Raw genomic sequence first — 15489 nt, forward strand, 5'->3', positions numbered from 1 at the left:
AGTACTTGTACTTCGTTACTTCCCACCACTGCTTTTAGAATATTTTATAAATCTAAATTAAGGATACTATTTATTTTACCTAGGTTATAGTTCTATTTAAGTTCTAGTTAATACTATTTATCTGTTTTAATTTACAGTTTGTTCTAATCTGTTTAATCTATTTTAGTTCTTTGGTGTTTCCCTTAAGGAGTTAAAAACAAAACAATAACAACAAAACAACAACACAGCAGAGCAATTCAGCAAGGACAGGTCAACTGTGCTTCAGACTGATGTCTTGTTTCCTCCGATGATCCAACAGTTAATTCTGTTTCAGTGACCCACTGCAAATGCGCACAACAACATAGGCAGGTCATACCAAGTTACGGGGTTGGCAATGTCCAGCAGAAGGCGTAGCTCCTACTGGATGGTCACTAAGCTCCCGGGTTGGCTCGCCATCTCGTTCTCCTTAGGAAGATCCAATTCAGTGATGATCCGAGACTCCTTAGTCCAAATCCCAGCCGAACGTAAGAAAATAAAAAAAGACAAACAAAAACAAAAAAAGCCAAGTCCAGTTCCACAACACACAAAGATGATCCCGAACGCAGTCAGGGTGAGGAAAAAATAATAATGCAAAAAGCTTCTTCTCAAGAAATAAGACAAAACAAAACAAGTCAGCTACGAGTGGTCAATTTCTCTTATCTGTCTCGCTTTTTTTTTTCAAGCACAATCCCGTTTGCATTTGCGCTCTCTGCTTGCTTTACGCTCTCTGCTTCTTCTCTCTCTCACGTCAGAGAACGCAGCAACCCGATTGGCTGAAACTAGTCACATGGATTATACATAAATGTAACCCTTCAGAATAAGAGAGTTCGCTGACAAGCAAAACTGGTTTATACAGTTTCTCAAATCAATTAAAATATATTAAAAAAAATCAAAATACAGAAATTTTAATGTCTCTAATTGTTGCTCTTTATATATATATATTTTTAACAATTTTAAGATCGATTAATTCCTTATTTATTCTCCTATTTATTTATTTACTACCTATCTAACTAATTTACTATTATTTTTATGAAGAGGCTATTTCAACCTGGGTTACAGAAGTGATTCATGCCACTGAATCACCATCTTGGTAGGCAAGCACAACAAAAACCAATAAAAAGAAAGTATATTAACTCTATTGACCAAAGTGTATCAACAATATCACTGCTGTCATAAAAGGATAAACTCGTATGAGGCAGAGAATGTGGCTTCTTTATTACTGTCATAGCAACTACATAGTAAAGGTCAGGACAGTTAGTTACAGAAACCTACCAAGATGGCTGTCAGCTACAAAGTTCCCGGATGTAAGACGTCACATGAAAACTATGCACTGAATCATGATCTCTTTTTTGGTGAGCTCTAAAAAGAGCCTTAAGATGTCAAATTATAAAAGCGTATACTGTTGTGTGGATATATATAGATATATATAGATATATATAAACATGCATATATAAATATGAATATGTGTACTTATATATAGCCTGCTGAGTCTATGAATAGGACAGGAAAGCATAAGGACAAAAAAAAACTAATTGTTTTTTTAAACAATTAGTTTGTAAAATAGTGTTTTATTTTGTTTTCTTCTTTGTAATGTTGTTAATTTACCAAAATAAAGTTAGTCTGAATCTGAAAAGACTTGAATTATTTTCCTCCAGGCAGTTCACACTCCTCTGCAGCCTCCCAAGTCCTACATCTACCCCTACCGCAACATGGCTAACGTCGCCAGGCGCAAGTTCGCCGCCATGGTTTCCACGGTGGACGAAGCCGTCCGAAATGTGACCTACGCCCTCAGGAAGTATGGATACTACAGGAACAGCGTGATCATCTACTCCACCGACAACGGAGCCCAGCCTTTCACCGGAGGGAGCAACTGGCCGCTAAGAGGGAGGAAGGTAAACAATGAAGTACTTTATTTTTAATCCAATCAACTGGATGTGAGTAGCAAACATACTAAGATCAATTTTAAATCTTCTAAAAACATTGGAGATGTTGTATAAAACACGCAGCACCATCATCCTCCTATCACTTCCTGTCATCTTCTTTGTCGTTTCCCCCAGTGGTAACATCCAGTTGTTAATCACATGACTCACGATGCAAAAAAAGTGTTTCCATTTTTCAAAATACACTATTCTTAATATGGCCAAACAATGACTTCATCCTAGTGCAAAAACCTTCTATCAAAAAATGTGTTTTTTCAAAATTGGTGTGTTTCCATTAAGCAAATTTATTTTTGTAATTCCAATTTGTGCAAGATTTGATGTGCATGGCCAATGGAAATGCAACTAATGCAATTCCATTACAAATGTGTGCAAAACTCTGTCAATATTCCACTAATACAGAAAAACCACAGTGCTTCCATTAAAGAAGAAACTCAACATGAATGAGTTTGTTCAGGAAATAAATCATTAAAAAGCATGCAGTGCCATCATCCTCCTACCTCTTCCTATCGTCTTCTTTGTCATTTCTGCCAGTAGTAACATCCATTCCTACCTTCAGTATACTTCATCTTTTTTCTTTCTTCCATCCTTCAAACCTAATTTTTCCCTGTGTCTTTTTCTGTGTTCCTAGAACCATATCTGCTTCTATAGAAATATCGTGGAGAACTTTGTTGTTTTAGATTTTAAAAGCACTCTTGAAAGACAACTTTGGTTAAATCTGTAATTTTCACAATGTAAAATTAGCGTATGTTTTTACTTTTGAGTGTAAATTAATGAAAAATACCAGTTTTAGTGTAATTTTCCCCTAACAGCACCAGTGCATTACAAGTCTTTCCAGGTAAACATGGCGGTTTGTTTGCAGGGCACGTATTGGGAGGGCGGGGTGCGCGGCGTGGCGTTCGTCCACAGCCCGCTGCTGAAGAGAAGGAAGCGGGTCTCCAGAGCTCTGCTCCACGTCACGGACTGGTTCCCCACACTGGTGGGACTGGCCGGCGGCAACATAACCCAGGTCAGTCGTCCAACACTCATGGTTTTATTTGGAAACTAAATGTATTTTATTTTATTGCATCATTTTATTTATGGGTTATTTAAAGTTCTCACTGACTTTGCTTTGTTCTATTAATTCAAACCAGATTTTTTTATGTTTAACATTATATCATATTGTGACCAGGACAGAAAATAAGGGGCACAGAGAGATTTTCTTTAATTTTGTAAATAAGGCCGTAATATTAATGGAAAAATGACTCAAGATTACAAGAAGAAAGTTGTAAAATAACTGGAAAAAAGTTGTTTTAAAGAGAGCAAAGCTGCAATTGAGTTATAAAGATTTTATGTGATCAGTTTGTCAAGTTTCTTTGAAATAAACTGAAAATAATTTCATGCTGATGCGTTAAAGATTGAATTATTTTCCTGTATGTAAAATCAGTACCAAAGTTTAACTTAAGATGTTCAATATTCCTCTTTTTCAATTTTTGCTTTTTGTGTGAGAGTTATAGAATTACTACTTTGTTCGAATAATATGACTACTTTTTCTGGTAATATTATGAATTTATTCTTGGATTATTTTGACTTCATTGCTGTACAACTTTTGTTCTCGTATTTTTATAACATTGTTATTTGTAAGACTTTATTTTCATCTTATTTTACTTCATCTTTATTTTTGTTTTATCACGACTTTATTCACGTATTAATTCAACTTCAACGTACGAAATTAATTTTGTATTTTTATGACTATTTTTATATTATTACAACTTTATTCTCGTATTTTTTTACTAATACGTATTATTACAAATTTATTGTAATTATTATGACTTTAGTCTCGTACTATTTCAACTTTATTGTCGTCTAAATCTATTTCTATGTTATTCTGACTTTGTTCTTGTAATATTTTGGCTTTATTCTTGTAATTTAACTTTTTTTCTTAGCCTTATACTCCATCATAGTGACAGTACAATGCTGGACAAAAAATGTCCAGCAATAAGTGCATTTCTAAACCCTTGTTGAAATTTGTATTTAACTGAATGAATCCCAGCCACAGGAATGAGGGAGTTTCCTGCATGAACCGTTGCTTGTGTGTGTTTGTGGCTCAGAGCCAAGGTCTGGACGGGTTTGACGTTTGGCCCGCCATCAGCGAGGGGAAGGAGTCTCCGCGAAAAGAGATTCTGCACAACATCGACCCGCTGCACAAACATCCTACTGAATCCAAGAGTCGGGACGACAAGCCCGGGAAGAAAGCAGCTGCAGGTACGACGAATTAAAAGAGAATCAACTTAATTTATACTCGTTCAAAGCTGAAATGATTAATCGGATTAATCAATTAAAACCGTCCAAATCTGCTTTTAATTGCTTTGTTACAACTTGGCTAAATACAACAAGCGTCTTCAAGTGAAGGGTGACCTAGATCCTGTTTTTATTTATTTCAGTTTTATTCAACTGAGTCCAAAATAATAAGCAAACTGGTTTAGGGCTGAAACGATTAATCAGATAATTGTCAACTAATTTAGTAATCGATTAATTGTTGGCTGAAGTATACAGACTCCAAAAAATGCCAATTTGTAAAAAATAAAACACATTCAGAGCATCAATTAAGCCAAAACTTTACAATATATATGTAACATTTTAGATAGAAAGTTCTTCCTTGTCTGTAAATATGTTTTAACTTTTTAACCAAAAAAGTTTTAGTTTCATCCAGTCCAAATTCACTAAAGGAATGCTATATCATTTTATTTTAGGCAATACAATTTTAAAATAGCTATTATTTGTTTATTAGCATCTTTAATGTATTTCTAATACTGTATGAACAAAACGTTTGAGATTAAATGAAAAATTTGTAAAATGTGCCATTTTAAAAAAATCTATTAATCATCAGAATAACAGATTGCTAAAATAGTTGCAGCCCTATATTCGTTCATTAACTTCTGAAAATGTTATTTTCCTTCTAAAACTGGTTTGTTCATGTTTCATTGTCTTTGATTTGGCAGAAATCCCGTCCAAAGGAGCGGCGTTTCAAAACCCGAAGAAGAAGCAGAAGAAAGTTCTGAAGCAGAAACTGGATAAAAAGTCTGGATTCAGGTTAAAAACCACCAAGAAACCTCAGATTTTTCCCCATGAGTTGGCAAAGAAATCCAAGCCTGTTCCCAAGCTAAAGCTGAAGTCTGGCCCAAAAGCCAAGACGAAACCAGAACCCGAGCTGCAGCCTGGAATCCAGTCCGGCGGAGCTCCATCTGGCACTTTCCACCGCAAATCCAAAACCAAATCCAAGAGAACCACGTCACAGAACCACAACCTGTCCCAGTCCAGATCAGCTCACACCAAACCAAAGAAGCCGCTCAAAGAGCAGCAAACACCAAAACCCAAGCAGACCTTCGACCAGAACCAGAACACATCTCAGTCTGGAACCCCGACACCGCCTCCGCTGTGGGACACGTCTGTCCAGGCCGCCATCCGGGTCGGAGACTGGAAGCTGCTGACCGGAGATCCGGGTCACGGAGACTGGGTCCCTCTGCAGGTACCGAGAAAAGTTCTTAGGCTGTTTTAACACCTGAAGGTCCGGTAGACCCGGTTTGATTTGGAACCAGAACTGCAACATTGAAACCACTGCATTTCACTGCATTTGAAACCAAATAATTTGAAAAACCTGTTCTCCTCCTCGCCTGTGGGGGCGCTGCACCAAGAACCACAGAAGGAAAAGACAAAAAAAGAAGACACTGAGAGCAACTTGATTCAGGGTCATATTTTAGCGGTTGTAGCATTTCTCTTTTGTCGTTGCTATAAGACCATGAGTCATTTCTCCCGCTCGCACTACACTGTCACATACCCAGAATGCCCTGTGTTGTAGTTCTCTTCCTACTTTTGGAGTAGTCTACGGTCCACTTGGCGTTCACATATTCACTCGAATGGCATCAGAGTTCACTTCAACCAAACTGCGGTTTGTAGGCGGACCAGAGTTCGTTGTTTTGGTCCGCTTTAGAGTTCGATTACACGTTCACATCTACCCAAAAGGAACCGGACTTTCTGGGCCAACCGTGTTCAAAGTCTGGTGGCCATTTGCTGCCACTGGACTGATTTCGTCAAGAATAAATTAAATAAATAAAGTCCAAGCAACTTACGAAAACGTTAGCTACACAAAGTCATAATCTTTTCACAGATTTCAAGATTCTTTCTGTTGTCATGGTAACTAGAACGACACCTACTCTTTGACTTGTCCTCTAATAAGCGTTGCTGCACCTAAATGTTCAATTAAAGTGGATTAAACAGAGCTGTTGTGAATCCACATTAAAAATATTCTGTTTTACTTCTACAAAACAAGCTAAAACATTCCCGATCGCTGATCCGCAGATGCTTCCCACGCTTCCCGGCCGCTGGTGGAACCTGGAGCGTTCCTCCTCGCCGCTCTCCAAGCCGCCCAGCCTGAAGACTGTCTGGCTCTTCAATATCAGGTCCGACCCGTTCGAGCGGCGGGACCTGGCGGACCAGAGGCCAGACGTGGTCCAGCAGCTGCTGGAGCGGCTCGCCCACTACAACCGGACCGCCGTGCCGGTGTACTTCCCCCCCGACGACCCGCGGGCCAACCCCAGCCGGCACGGCGGGGCCTGGGCACCCTGGGCGGACGGAGAGGAGGAGACGAAATATCAGGGAGTCTACAAGAAAGGTAAGAACGCCAAGAAGAAGAAGAAGAAGAAGAAGTGCCGGCTGTGCAAGCTGAAGTCGTTCTTCCTGAAACTGAACACGGGGATGATGTCCAACGGCATCTGAGGGCCTGAAGTAACACCAGAGACTCCAATATATAGTTTTTATTCAAAATGTCTGTTATTTTATGTCCAGGGTGGATTAAAAATGAGATGTGATCTGGCCATTTGGACCTATAAAGGGTTGAGGGTTCACTCAAATATCTGAACTTAAAAGACGGTTTAATGTTTCACATATAAATAGGAAATACTCAAAAAGTTTATTTACCTCTGTCAATCAGATCAAAATGTGTGAAATATTTCAGACATTTATTTCTGTTAATCATGATTATAAACCCAAACAATTAGTTTATCAGAAAATCTGACCCAATTTGAAATGTTAGCCTGCTGAAACATACATCCAATTACAGTATTTGGTTGGGACGTCCACAAATAGCAGAAAACAGTGGTGGACACACATTAGCTAATGTGCTAATAGCACAGCTAACTTTCTGTTTAGCGTTTTGGCTAACTTTGAAAACATTTAGCAAACTTAGCTTCCTCCAAACAAGCTAAGTGTAAAATATTTTGCAAACTTTCAGTTGAATAAAGTTCAGTATCTGTGTTGAAGTTTTGGTAACAATTCTTCAACTAGTTAAGACCTTTATTTTCATGCTCTTATTTTGAAGTGTTTACGAAGCAGTTCTGTTTCCTCTATTTCTACGATAACTATTTCAAAAACATACAGAGACAAAAAACACGTACAGTAGTCGATGTGGCATAAACTAACTCACTCACTCTTTGGTTGCCTAGCAACGACCTGCATGGTAACCAGCAGTTCAAGTTTCGGTTACCTAGCAACAAGCTGTTGCATAACTGGCGCAGCAGCAGTTTAATGTTTCACCACTGCATAAAACTACTTAAAAATAAATAACAGCGTGGAGAGAAAACTAGATAAGACAGGAAAGGCCACACCACCAGTTTGGCAATATTTCAGACATTTAAAACAATTTAATAAATAACTATCTAGATTGACTGATATGAAACGATTATATCGCGATACGTTTTCAGACATATCATCAGCTCCAAGTAGAAAAAATATTTAATTGTGTGAATTGATCCTCTAGAAATTAAAAACTACCTTTTAGTCTTGAAGATGTTTTCTAGGGTTTATATTGTAATTTTATCTTATAAAATGCTTTTTTTAAATGTACCGCTAGTTTTGTTTTGATCAGTAAATTAAAACCCGACAGAGTTTGTGGTCCATGAACTGACACTGGGCGGTACCGACGTGTGTTTTGACACCAAATTCAACTGATTAATGATGTTTACCTGAACCAGAAGGTCATGAATTCAAGCAGTTTTGTTTATTTTTGCACATTTCATTCCTTCCCACCCACCAGGAGTGAATTTAGGTTCATGTTTTTATCTGGATTCTGGTTTTAATCGCCGTTTACCGTAAGACGCCTGGCTGTTGTTCTCCATGTATGCATGCTCAGAGTTTACAGCTGAATGTTCGTCTCAGTTCTGAAAGCTGAATGTTTACATGTGCAATGTTTAACCAAAGCTCATTTTAAGGTTTTCTCCTTATTCATCCTAAAAAACTTCAACAGATTTTTTTTTGATACTGTAGCAGTCTGAATGCATCAACTAAAATTTATTTCAACTATGAATTTTAAGTGTTAATTTAAAATTTGTGATTGTGAACAATAGAAATGTCAGTTAATCTTGTTTTGCAGAATGTTTTCAGCGTATAAAAGCCTGAAATTATTCATTACCAACCATCAATGCATCTGTTGGTTAATTCATTAAAACTGAATGCAGTTTATGAGCTGAATATGATGTTTTAAAGGCAGTAAAAGGTTTGTGAGCAGTAAAAATAACTAAATATAAATTAAATACCATTTCTGTTGCTATTTTTGGAGGGAATGTTACAGAAGTCTATAATGGAGAAGATCCAGAAAATTGTCGACTTTTGGAATTTCCAGGTTTGATCTATAACATTTCTGAGATTGATTTTAAAATGTATGAGTTTTTTTATCACTTTATTTCATTTGTAGCCCAGAAATTTACAATTTATTTTTCTGGGTTTTTTTTTTTCAACTTTTCAAGATCAGAAATTAACAAAAAAAATTTCTAGAAAATTTCTGAGCAATCTCAATTTCTGAACTTTTCCCCTGAATGTTAGAAAAATCCAACTTTTGAGTTTTTGTGGCAAATTTTCAACATTCCCAGGTCAGAAATTTCAAGGCTTTTTGCAAGAAGATTTCTGAAATTAATCTAAAAAAGTTTTTTTCTATCAAATTTTCAGCTTCCACCTTTTTTTTTCTACAGAAGTTTTGAGTTTTTGTAGCGAAGTTTCCCCTTTTCAAGGTCAGAAATTCCCTGTTTTTTTTTCTTCTAGAAAATATTTGAGATTAATCTAAAAATTTGATGAGTGTTTGGGGGAAATTAACTCCCTTTCTTTCATCTACAGTGGCCCTAATTTTCTGTTGTATTGAAAAGCTTAACAGGAAGAATGGAGTAAAAACTGCAGCGTCCAGATGTGCATCTACTAAATACTGACTCGAAGAAGGTGAATTTAATTTATTTTTTATTAAATTGCCATGACTTTGTAGAAATTAGCTTCCACTTAAACATTAAAGGGTTTTTTAAATTATTAATTTTCTGTCAAAAAGGTCATATTTTGTTGATCGTTGCTGATTTGCAGGAGTAAAACCACTGAGGTGTGAAAACTCTTCAGTGACGTTTGAGCCGCCAGGAGAGCAGGAAGTGAAGGCGAAGTGTTGATCAGGAGCCTCTTTGAAGGTTTTCCCTCTTCTGAAGACACCTAGTCTCTAAATATTTCACAGTATTTGCTCAACAAGAGAAAAACGGCTGCGGCTGCTTCCTGACGGAAAAACTGCATGCATGTTTGATTTCTCCACCCTCTGTAAATAAAGTTTTGTTTGGGTTTTACTCCGTTCTTTAATGGTAACCTGCAGTGACTCCACAGTAAAAATAAGGAATAAAACTACAAGCTAGTTTTATTAGAAAATAAGGACCTGTGATGTCAGAATAATGAAAATAAAAATTTTTCATCAGAATGTTTCTATATGGCTGGCTCTTATGTACTTTAGTTATTTTTATTAGTTATTTTATTTATTTAGTTATTTTTATTAACATGCAGCGACGTATTCAGGTCATGGTAGATAGAGGGAAAAGACGGAGTAGATTTCTGCTAAAAATCTCAAAAATGTCCTAAAAAAAATCTGAAATTGTGAGACTAATCTCAGAGATATTCTAGAAATACTCTTTTTTTTCTTTAGAAAAAACAACGACCTTTCTTAGTTTGAAAAGTCAAAAATTGACGAGAAACAACTCAGGATGTTTGAGATTAATCTAAAAAACTTCTATAAGAAACAAACATTTTTTTACAGAATTTTTCTGAGCTTTGAGTTCGTTGGCAAACATTTACATGAAAAATGTTAATATGCATAGCACTGGTTTAACCACCAGGTGGAGCCAGAGATTAATAATGCGAACGCAGTGAAGCCACAACACACACACACACACACACACACACACACACACACACACACACACGCACGTGAAACAGGATTTTCCACGCTTGCTGTCGCCTCGCTGCTTCATGGAGGAATAATTTGGTGCTTCTTTTATCCCTGAACAAAGCTGGAATCATGTAATCCTCTGGGATTAAAATCCTATAAATCGCAGAGCAGTCCGTCTCCTGATTCACTCAGATGATGGTCGCGGTCTTTATTTAGAAAAAAAAGATTGTGTTAAACCATTTAGACCTTTACGTTCTAGTTAACACACATATCAAGTTTATTACAGTAAATTAAAACAGAAACTAACATGATTTTTCAGCTGACCACCTGATAAACGGTAGATATTTCCTCCAATTAAAAATTCTTGTATGAGTCTTATTAGTTTTCATAAAACAGACTCACTATAATTTGATATCACTATAAAATGCTGTTAAACATTTAGGTTTTTATGGGCAGTTGCCCAGGGCGATATCAGAAAAGGGAGTTTGAGGGTGGTAGGTGAAAACTGGAGTTAAAGCTGCAATGTGTCATTTTTACAAAAATGTTTTTTCCATATTTATTAAAACTGTCACCATGTTGTGACAGTTTATGAGGCAGATAATCTGTGAAAACATCTGTCTCCTCCACCTCCTTACTGAGCTGCTACTTCCGTCTGAAGAAATGCATCGCTCCCGACCAAAAACAACCAATCAGAGGCAGGAGGCGGGTCTTAGTGCTGTCAATCAACTCTGAATAAATACGCTGCGAAATGTGCTGCAAAAAAACAACTCACCATTACAGGAAAACCGTTTATCTGCCGTCATCGGAGCCTATGCTAACTAGCCTTAGCATTGGTGGTAGGCTATGTTGTGCTGAACACAAGAGTGATTGACAGCGCTAAGACCTGTCTCTTGGCTCTGATTGGTAGTTTCTGTTTAGCACTGAGCCAGTGGAGTTTGATTTTTCCACAGATTATCTGTCTTGTATAAAACAGCATGATGGTAATTTTAACAAATATGTAAAATAAACATTTTTATAAGCGTTACGTACTGCAGCGTTAATGTTTCTGTCTCATCTGACCTATTACAGCTCTGAATAATCTAGATGTTGACATCTAGATATTCACTGTTCAGCCCTAAACTACATAATAAATAGTATTTCTGGGTGTATTTCTTCCTTTTAAGGAATCGCTGCCCTGTTTTCCAAGTCAGACTCAAATATTTCTAAATCTGACTCACTGGTTTAAACGAGGCCGTAAACCAAACCCAGTTTGTTTGGACTTGATGTTCTTCTTACATTTTGGGATCTTTGCTTTGTTTCCTCTCCCACACCCAGAGCCGTCTCCCGCTCGGTCCCACCGACGACACGCGGAGTTGTGTCGCCGATAATCCCGCCTCCATCCTGCCGGCCCTCCGGGGAGTCCGGGCAGAGCGAGCCGGAGATCGGGGGCGGCTGTGAAATCAGGGTTCTCTCCACTCAGAGGGTTTCTTTTCATTTCAGTTTCTGCTGACACGGGGAAAAACTCTTAATTAAATTCTGCGCTACAGAAGCTTCAGTCTCAGCATAACTTTTTATTCTTAACTACATATGAAAAAGAGAGAGAGCAGCTCTGGATGGGATCCTGATACTCTGACTGACTTTCACGTTGTGCTTTTTGTTTTTTGACATTCATGAAATTTTCTTTTCTTCTTGCTGTTACTTTTCTTTTCCTGCTGCAGATCATTTTAGTTTTCTCTTTAAACCATTGCACATTTAATTTCCCTTTAATTAATATGTATTTTTGAATTTGCTCTTCAGTGCTGTTGGAATAAAATTTATATTTTTCTGCTGATTTCACATCTTGTGTTTGATCCAAACCCCTAAAAACATCTAAAGTATCTGACTTTACAAAGGAAACCAACTCATTTAATCATAAGTTTTGTTTTCTTGAGGAAGATTCATTAGGACGAGCTTCTAAAATCCAAAACTCCTCAAAGTCTGTGAAACATTTTCACATTAAATATTATTTTAGATTAACAGACTTTTACTGTTTAGACTGAACATGGGATCAACATGATCATTTTTCATGTTTTTATTTGTTCAAATAAGTAATTTGTTGCTTCAGTGGTGAATAACAGCACAGAAAATGACGCTTTGCTATTTTGCTTTTGTCTACAACAGTAAATTAATTGAAGGTACTTGCTGTTACTACTATTTCATTAGTGTGAAACAAAATAAGCGTATTTGCACTACCATACGAATCCATTCTGTATATTCACTACAAAAACAAAATCTAACCAAGTATTTTCATCGTTTCTACCTCAAATTTCTTAGTGCACTTGAAATAAGACAAAACTAGCTTAGAAGCAAGTTTAAAGTAAGACATATGAGCTTGTTTTAAGTAAAATATTCCTCAATATTGATGAAAAAGTACTGTAACATGGGAAAATTTTATTTTTATTATTGAAAAAAATAACATATTTGCACTAAAAACTACAAAAATGGTTCAAATACATGTAAATGTTGTTCCTTTAATCTTTTTTTTTGTTGTTTTTATATTTATACTTAATGTCTGAGTGCCTGAAACCAAAGTAAACTGCTAATTATTTGGCCACAAAAATGTTGAAACCATTTTTAATTCTCCTTTTTTGTTGGTGTTTCATGTTAAATTCTTAGTAAAACATATTAAAATTGTGTTTGTAACAAGAAACATTTCTTTAAATGGTCAAGGATTTTGAAAAGATTTGGAAAACAGAACAAATAATCATTACGTCTAATATTAAAACGAAGACATATAGTTACTACAACCACTAACATTCATGCCTTTATCTCAATGTCCTGGAAGGTTATTGATCAATCTGGGTACTTTATTTCAAACTGAAGGCATCAAGCCGGTCAAAGTGATCAGCAGGCGACCTTCATCTTCCCCTCTGACTCATCAGCTGTAATGAGGCGGCCAGTCCGCCATGTCTGCTCTTCATTAGATTCTGTCTGGGCCGTAAACAAAGATCCAAAGGATAAAGTCGGCGCTTAGATAATGAGACCGGATCCGGAGAGCGTCCTCATGTCCTTTAGCTTTGAACTCAACCTCGCACAAAGCAACGGCCGATGTCACCAAATCCCTGCGTCTACAAACGCACACGAAACACCGGCGCTAATGAACACAGAGCCTCTTTACAGAGCTCTGTATAACAGGAAGCTTTAAAATGATGTGAACAGTTAGCAAACGCACCATCACGACAGAAACAAAGTAAATACTTTTATATTCCAGGGGCTGTTGGGCTTCACTTATCCATATGTAAGAAATGAGTGTGTAGCTTTGTACACTTTAGGTCATTTCAGAACCAGGTCGAGACCAGAAAATCTCATGATTTATATATTTATATGATTCCTTGAACAGGTTATGATAGGTCAACAAGTTACACAAAACATGATTTCACAAAATCATTCTTAGATAATTAAATTTCATTCTGGTCAGTTCTGCATTTTTATCTGTTTTAGGGCATCTTGTCACTTTAAATCCACATAAGCTGCTGCTGGCTGCGCCCCCAACTCAACATTTACACTCACATGAAAATTACGGCAAAAAGATGCATAATGATACCACTGTATATCTTTGAAAAACATTAATAGAGCATCCTACACAACCAAGAAGAATGGAGCATGTGGTTTCTGGAAGGTAAATCAACAACAAAATAATTGTCCCATCAGTTGTGACTCAACCACTGGGAGGCTTCTGACATGGCTCATTTTCTACAAACTAAAAATATTAACTTATTAACTTATTGCCTATAAATGACTTTGTGTTTTTTTTGTTTTGTTTTTTAGTGCTTTGGCTGTTTTTAGAAGCAGCACAAACCCAAATCGTAGCATAAAAACCTGCAAAATGTGAGTTTTGTAAAATAGGGCCCCTTTAAAATCCTGCTGGTTTGCTGCTACTTGGATGGACTTTTTGTTTGGGGCCAACTTCGACTGATTTTGGCCAAACCAGATGGGAATCCGGTGCAGGGTTTTGTTTTAAGTTAGATTTCTAATTTATTGTTTGTTTTTACAGATTTGTTCTGCATGAAACCTGAACACACAACTAGTCATTTCAAAATATTGGGACGCAATACGAGGCTCTTCCTCTCTCAAGCCTCACTGTAAGAAGTTAACATGAGCTAACTTTGTAGTCATGATGCTACTGGACAAACTGACCACTTCTTACTCTACTTTGTTGTTCTGCTCTCCAGTTTGCATTATTTGCCGTTATTTCGACTGTTACCTTTGTTTTCTCTTTTTCCTCTCAATAAAAGCTACATCTGGTCTGGCGTTCTGTTTAGTTGTGATGCTGGTAGAAGCATGCCTCAAAGTTCAACCACTCAGAGAATTTTGACAAATTTTATATTTTTCAGGCTTAATGGGATCTTGATTTCATGAATCTTTTTGACTGAAGTGTCGTTTTGGACAATTATTCCGTCTGGTTTTAAATGCTGCATTTTGTAACCACATGCAGCAGCTGATTAGCATCTCAATACCTCATAACATACCTGAACCAAATCCGAAATACCAGGAGTTGAAGAAGAAACTTCATGGATGCAGAGAGAGACGGAGGAAGTTCAAACCTTTATCATCGATCGTATCCCGACTTCCTGACTTTCAGTGACTTCCAGAAGGGCAGCAAAAGCAAATGAGCTGGATTAGCAGTGCTAGCCAACAGACAATGGCGTCATCCAGGACATGTTTGAGTTGAGCTGTTAGCATGTACAGCAAGTCTTTGGTCGGAAGCTTCTTCATTTTGTAGCAAGGCTAGCTGCGTTTCCATTACAAATTGTGCGCGAAACTTTGTCGAAAAAATACAGTTTCGCCATTACGGGTTTCCATTAAGAAAAAAAATTTTTTAAATCGCAGTGAAAAAGTCAAGAAACATGACCGCCATGATCCTCCAGCTACTTCCGGTCGTCTTCTTCGTGGTTCCCGCCAGCGGCAACATCCGCTTGTTGACGTGACTGGTGCGAAAAAAAAAAGTATATTGCAGTTTGGGCGCGGGGGAGGGGGAAGAGTCATCCTAGCGCCAAACCTTTATCGATTTTTATTAATCCAAGTTTCCATCAAATTGCGCAATTATACATTCAATGGAAACCGGAAATCCTGCCGTCATCCACGACTCTTACCATAAATCATTTAATTACACTTTGGGATATATATATATATCTATATATATATAGATATATATATGTAAATTGAGAATAGTAGCTCCCACCTTGAAAACTCTGCTTTTAATGACAGGTCACATTGAAAATTACTCAATTAGCATTAAGCTAGCCGCTACTTCCCTTATGAAAGCCTATCAAAGCAGCAGGGGTGTACTTACTTTTC

The 15489-nt window shown here is 37.1% G+C and overlaps 1 protein-coding gene and 1 long non-coding RNA gene across 2 annotated transcripts; both read left to right on the forward strand.

The window, feature by feature from the left end:
- The first annotated feature begins 1294 nt into the window (after window positions 1-1294).
- Window positions 1295-7632, forward strand: LOC103138040 (arylsulfatase I-like). Its single transcript, XM_007552104.2, has 6 exons — window positions 1295-1322; window positions 1663-1910; window positions 2818-2964; window positions 4046-4199; window positions 4937-5463; window positions 6294-7632. Exons 1-6 carry the CDS (start codon window positions 1295-1297, stop codon window positions 6708-6710), a joined length of 1521 nt encoding a protein of 506 aa, XP_007552166.1. The 3' UTR covers window positions 6711-7632.
- A 1096-nt stretch (window positions 7633-8728) lies between these two features.
- On the forward strand, window positions 8729-9580 carry LOC107836227 (uncharacterized). The gene is made up of 2 exons (XR_001662088.1): window positions 8729-9197; window positions 9333-9580. It is a non-coding gene; the product is annotated as an uncharacterized LOC107836227 (long non-coding RNA).
- Window positions 9581-15489: the final 5909 nt, after the last annotated feature.

Source organism: Poecilia formosa, unplaced genomic scaffold, assembly GCF_000485575.1.
Source record: "Poecilia formosa unplaced genomic scaffold, Poecilia_formosa-5.1.2 Scaffold45, whole genome shotgun sequence".
NCBI classification, from domain to species: domain Eukaryota; kingdom Metazoa; phylum Chordata; class Actinopteri; order Cyprinodontiformes; family Poeciliidae; genus Poecilia; species Poecilia formosa.

Excerpts from the sequence above, each read along its gene's own strand:
- LOC103138040 (XM_007552104.2), top strand. The coding sequence starts at position 1,295 with ATGGCTGTCAGCTACAAAGTTCCCGGAT. Across the intron at positions 1,911-2,817 it reads GGCCGCTAAGAGGGAGGAAG|GGCACGTATTGGGAGGGCGG; the intron begins GTAAACAATGAA and ends GTTTGTTTGCAG. Across the intron at positions 5,464-6,293 it reads GAGACTGGGTCCCTCTGCAG|ATGCTTCCCACGCTTCCCGG; the intron begins GTACCGAGAAAA and ends GCTGATCCGCAG.